The following is a 6,322-nucleotide window of genomic DNA, read 5'->3' on the forward strand; positions in this document are numbered from 1 at the left end:
TCTTTTCCCTTTCCCCACTTAGACTAGACTCTTTTCCCTTTCCCCACTTAGACTAGACTCTTTTCCCTTTCCCCACTTAGACTAGACTCTTGTTTCCCTTTCCCCACTTAGACTAGACTCTTTTCCCTTTCCCCACTTAGACTAGACTCTTTTCCCTTTCCCCACTTAGAGAATTTTTCCCTTTACCCACTTAGGATCTTTCTGCTTTTCCCCTTAGATAGCTTTCATAGGAAAGTTTTTACAACTTTGTAATAAACTCTATAATCCCTTCTCTAAGTGTCTTCTCTTCCTGGGACTTCTGACTAGCAGGCTGAAAGTTAGAGCCCAGCAGTTCCTGCTGAGCTAGAGCAAAGGCTGCATTGCTTAATCCTCCTCTGTTAGGCTACAGGTGTTAATGGCCTAAGCCAGCAGTCTTTTACCCTCACAAAGAGCAAGAAAGTTTTTAGGACCTTTTAGAAGCTATCATCAGCATTTCAGTATAATTAGAGAGCTAGAAAGCCCCAAAGACCTGAAGACCTTAAAAGCCATCACCAGAGTCCTACTCTGTGAATCCACTGCTACCCTGGCCCTGGCTGGAAGGCTCTGGGTATTTGCACATCTTTAAAGAACCTGAATTGAATTAGCATTTGAGCATTCTCCCTCAAAATACATTTTCTTCAGAATTAAAATCAATGCAAATGTCACATTACATTCCAAGTTGATATAAGCATTTAAAAGAAAAAAAAACTAGTTTCTCAAACTTCATAAACTAAAAACAAAATTCCTATTACCTTTCTTCCTTTGCAACATGAACCTAGACTAAGAGCCTAGCAAGCTTAACTTTAGAGTAAGAGTCCAGCAAGCCTAACCCTAGAGTAAGAGTCTAGCAAGCCTAACCCTAGAATAAGAGTCTAGCAAGCTGCCTCTCTGGCTTTGCCACATCTTGAGTTTATTTCATCATAGAGAAAATTCTCACTAAATCAGTAAATTTCTGACAAGGGTAGAAATTTGCAGGCTCTGTACCTTATGTTGATGCAAAACTGCGGACAGTCTTCTAAACAGATCTTCTGCTTTGCTGTAAATAGTCAGAAATCCACTTGCATTTCTATCAATCATGACAGAAAATATTGATTCATCTCCAGCCTCACCCACGCCCTTAAACTGATTGGGAATTCCGATGAACCTCTTCATTTCTCTGTAATATTTAGCCCGGATTTCTTCAAAAGGAGGCCTAAACTGTAACCTTCCCTGTCTGAAAAACAGGATGAGTGGCACTCTAAATCATCTTAAATTATATTACTTAGAATATAAATTATTAGAAAGGTTTAACTTGAAAGTGGAACTGGGATTTCAGAGCCTCTTACTTGTAGGTTAAGTCTATGTTGATCTCCGGCAGGTTCTCGTTCAGCGCCTCCAGACCCATTTGATACTGGTGCTCCAGCGCCTTGTAAAGCTGGTGGTTCCAGTGCTGCCGCCACGCACGCATGTCACTGGGTTGGAAGCCCTGAAATGTCATTTACCTTTTCAATCTAAAAATTAGTGCTAAATGACTTTTTTACTCCTGATTTTCAAGCTATATAAAATAAAGCACATTTACCTTGTTTTAACTATCTTAAAATATGCAACTCTAATTGCCATTTTTAGTAAGAGCTTATGAAACATTTGATATGAAAATCTCACAGCTAAAATATTATGCAATAGGCTCACCAAAATTAAAAACTCAAAGGCAAAAATGAGTTTTTATATGAAGCTGATTTTACAATGGTCTACTTTGAGAATTCTTTTGAAGTTTTTCAATGTTCTCAAAAAGTACTACTTTTCATTTCCTAGTTCCTAAATAAATCATAGAATATTTTAAAAATAAGAAATTTAAACTAGATAGCTAAAAATAGTTGGATTTTGATATTGTTGTTTGTAAGCATTAAGACATCTATTCTAGTACTTTGGACTTTTTTTTCTTTTTTTCGAACTCTGAGAACTGGAAAATACATAAAACAGCTAACAAATCAACTCAGAGGCTATCTTCATGAAAATGTGCCCCTAAGATGACAAAGAATCCTAACAGTTATTTCAATCAGTAAACTTCAGTCTGAACTTAACTTTGCATTCTACAGAGGTCACAATCTCTTGTAAGTGAAGAGCAAGCAATAAACTCATAAGCACCAAGTCAGGAAAATTACAAACTAAACAGGGATGTAGGCCTCCATAAGGCACACAGATACTTACTTTTATGTAGTTTACACAAATTCACTGTAATTTACAGCATTTGTATGTGTGTCAGTCAGAGAACTATATATTCATTAGGGGTACCCAGAGGTATGTTTATGACTTTGCATGCACTTGTCAATGAGTCATGCATCCAGATTCTCAAAAGACAGTCAGAATCCACAACCCACGAACCTGCGCTGCCACACTTGCTAAGCCAGTTCTCAGTTCCTGCAGTCCATCCTTCCAACGCTGCTGCTGCCGAAGCAGATCAATATTCATAAGAATGACGACCTGTTCAAATAATGTGCGACAGTCTCAGAGCCTATTAAGAACATGGAAGCTTTCCAGTGATGCAGCCACCATAATCAAGGGACAAAGTACCGCTCACCTCATGCAACCTGTCAGCCCCTGATGCCCTGAGGGCAAAGCCTCACTTCAGCTCAGTTTCTGCCAACACTGTATGGAAGTATCAAGCCCATGAAGGACTGGGGAGGAGGGAGGGACACACACAAACATACACACACACTCAAATACAAAATGCAGAGAGAAAAGCAGGGCTCTGTCCTGGGGTGACCAAGTTGTAAGCCTCAAATACTGTCATTTTCCTGCTATTTACAACTGCACTCCAGCTACTTTGGCTGTAAACACCAGAGGAAATTAGGTAAAGAGGAAACATAAATTTTATTTTTGCAACTTCAAATCTTGAATTACGTCACAAGAAAAACTGTAAATATATACTAACACTAATTATTTTCGTTCAGTTCCAGTCACAGTATGATAAATTCTATAAACAAAATATACCTTTTCACAAAATGTAGTGTGCCACTTTCTCAGTCTTCTATTCTCGGTGGCAAGTCGCTCAGCAGCGTTTTGTAGTTTCTGGATGTAGCCTTCTAGTTCTTTAGGGTTGTCCCAAGTAATCTGTGACTTGCCTCCGCTCCCTGCCTTTGAATTCTACAGTATAATAAACAATAGTATTCAGATACAGTGCTTTTTCCAGAAAGGTTTAATTTTATGTTCAAAGCCCAATTATTCTTAACACTGATATCTATGAAAAATAAGGTATACATTTCAAAAACTTTGCAGTCACAAAGTACCATGTAGTCTAAAACCTACCATGAATTTTTCCAATTTCCTACAGACATTTAAATAAACAAAAAAGCAAAGTCGTGAGTTACAAAATCGGGAGATAGTTTTAAAGAAAAACAACACTCAAGCCCTCAAGCACTCTGTGTACAAGATCTCCAGCTCAGAAGAAAGACTGCAGTAGCATGTGAACTGTGCATGACACATAGCAAGGTAGCTCATCAAACCCACTACCAAAGTAATTGGAAGCATTCTAATTACTTAAATCTATAGTGGGGACTCACTAAGAATGAAGGAACTCACTGGAGGCAAAATGACGTCACGTGTGCTCACACAGTGAGTGGCTGTAAAACTAAAGGATAAACACAACCTCTCTATTTGTGTCATGAAGCATGAAGCGCTCACTTACTTTAATTATCTGTTCAAATGCTAAGGCAGACTGCAGCATCATTGGCCTCTGACTCTGAATCATCTGTTGATCAATGGAATTGTAAAAATGTGCCACCTACAAAATACAAGTAATAATATGTTGCGCATTTGCATTATTTCCTTTATTTTTATTCAAATAGTAATACCTTTTCTCAACCCTAAAAGTCAAACAGAAATAGTTTTTCGTCTCCAGGTCAGAATTTATGAATCAATATGCCCAATCAACACATATATTTTGAGGTGCTACAATTTATCAAGTCATGTCCTAAGACTGGTCAAACAGACAATAAAATTTATTCCCTGGAATCAAGTTCACCCCACCAGGATGAAAGGAACTCAGTTCTAAGAAGAAGCTTATTGCTAAAAGACAGAATTTCCTTCTTCTGCACTTCTCAAAAAGCACTTGACTTCTCTGTAGTGCGTAACATGGTTCACATCAGAAATGGACTTCTCTTGATTTCAAGTTCCACATCAGCAAAAACCTATACTTTCAAAATATACCTTCATTTCAACCATATCTTCTGACCTCTGTCCCCCTCTTGAATCCATATACTAATTTCTTGGTAAGACCAGGGCAACAGTTATGAACTAACTAGTCTCCCTGTTTCAAATCCTAGCTTAAGATATTGGCTATGTGATCATACCCATGATATCGGCTATGCTCCCCACACGTGTGTTCCAGATTACTTCATTGAAACAGCTGTTGCTCTTGCTTCTCAAGCCAGATATTCCTATATGCCCAGTGGATGAGGGGAGCCTGAAAGTTGTAATTCAATACCATCTCTCTCTTGTATTCATCATGAAGCATATATAACTTGCAGTTTCCTGACTGACAGCAAAACTAGCACAATTCCTACTCAGAAGGTCCATCCTTACCATCACACATCTTACCAACCTTAGCACATAATTCTTTCCTGGACATCTTTCATGTTTGCTCTTAAAGGAGGAACTTTAGAGTATGAAAGTTCCTCAAAAGGCTGAAAATAGACCTTTTGACCCAGGCATACCACTTCTGTACATATACCCAGAGAACTGCACACCTTAGTACAAAGACACACCGTATTCATTGCTGTTCTATTCACAAGAGCTAGAACTGCAACTGGTCTAGGTGTCCATCAACTAATGAATGATAATGAAAATGTGCTATGTGTATTCAATGGGATTCTATTCAGCTATAAAAAAAAAAGGAAAATAGATGGAACCAAAAAATATCATACCAAGTGAAAAACTTAGGTCCAGAAAGACAAATATCACATGTTCTCTCTCATATACAGACCCTAGCTTCAAATTGTTAGATCTATGTGTTTAACTTGAGAATATGCAAAGAGGTCAGGAAAGCAGAAGGAAACTGAGGTGGAGGTAGGGGGCTTATTAGGAGAGGGAGATAGTAGTATGTAGGTGGGGGGGAACAGGGAGCTAAAGGTTTAAGTAGCGATATATGGTAAACAAGTAAGAGAGAAAGACGTGGAGAATGAAGAAAATCAAAACTAACGATGTATGAAAAATCCTTATGGGAGAGCTGGGATGATGGTTCAGTGGTTAAGAGCATGGGCTGCTATTTCAGAGGACCTGGGTTTAACCCCTAGTACCCATGACAAGCCCATTTGTAATTCTAGTTCTAGGGGATACAATGCCCTCTTCTGGCCTCTGCAGGTACATGGTACAGATATACATGTAGGAAAAATACCCAGGTACAAAAAAGTCAAATAATTTTTTTTAAATCCTTATGGAAACCCACTACTTTGTAAGCTAATAAAAATGATTTTTTTTTAAAAAAGAATTGGAATAATGGTACCCTGCATGACTTGCCAATGCAGAAGAAATGGTTATTGTATGAAAACTTCAGGTACACCTCCCTACAGCATATTGAACAGGGAGGACCCAAAGGCCGCCAAGACAAGATAGGCTTTTGTGAACACTCCTGGTTGTCCACCTTACACATATTTTGGTTGCAGTAGACACAGAAATCAAAATAGAAATGGCCAAGAATCCTCCTCCCTAATGGCATTTCCATGGGTGATATACAGGCTAAAGGGAAAGAAATAACATTAAAGGTCTGTGATGGTTTGAATGGAAATGGCCCCATAGGCTCATATGATTTACATGCTTATTCCACAGCTGATCAACCACTTCGAAGGATTAGGAGATGTGTCCTTGTTACAGTAGGTGTGGCTTTGTCGGAGGACTGTGTCACTGGGGGCTCTGAAGTTTTAGAAAGCCCTCACCAGGCCCAGTCTCTGGCTAGGCCTGTTTCCTGTGGATCAGGATGTAAAACTCTTAGCTACTGCTCCAGTGCTATGCTTGTCTGCTTCCTGCCATTCTGATTTCAGAATGAAAATTAATGTTAATGTTAAGTTTAAAAAAGCAAAAGTATCTTCAAAGGTGTCATTCATACTTGCTTAAGAATGATGGCTTGCTTGCAGAACTTCTGAGCAACATTTGCAACCTGCTGTATTTTCGCAGGAATGACAAAGCCCAGGGCAGAAAGCTGACGGACTTCTCTCAGAAGAATCACCAGGCGATCAGAATAATGCACTTTTAACGCCCCATCATTAGGATCCAATTCCATTATTCGGCTGTTAGCCTCAATACTGAAAGAGAAAGAGAGAGAGAGAGAGAG

General features: G+C 38.9%; 1 protein-coding gene across 3 annotated transcripts in view; it reads right to left on the reverse strand.

Moving 5' to 3' along the window:
- Dync2h1 (dynein cytoplasmic 2 heavy chain 1) overlaps positions 1–6,322 on the reverse strand; it is a 238,380-nt gene that overhangs the window by 210,780 nt on the left and 21,278 nt on the right. For all 3 annotated transcript variants that reach the window (XM_021171442.2, XM_029481794.1, XM_029481793.1), the window contains 6 exons: positions 6,098–6,293; positions 3,683–3,778; positions 2,989–3,141; positions 2,380–2,478; positions 1,344–1,483; positions 1,003–1,231 (listed from right to left, as the gene is read on the reverse strand). In XM_021171442.2, coding sequence (XP_021027101.1) covers positions 1,003–1,231; positions 1,344–1,483; positions 2,380–2,478; positions 2,989–3,141; positions 3,683–3,778; positions 6,098–6,293 — 913 coding nt within the window. The remainder of the gene's footprint in view (positions 1–1,002; positions 1,232–1,343; positions 1,484–2,379; positions 2,479–2,988; positions 3,142–3,682; positions 3,779–6,097; positions 6,294–6,322) is intronic.

Source organism: Mus caroli, chromosome 9 (assembly GCF_900094665.2).
Source record: "Mus caroli chromosome 9, CAROLI_EIJ_v1.1, whole genome shotgun sequence".
Lineage (NCBI taxonomy): Eukaryota > Metazoa > Chordata > Mammalia > Rodentia > Muridae > Mus > Mus caroli.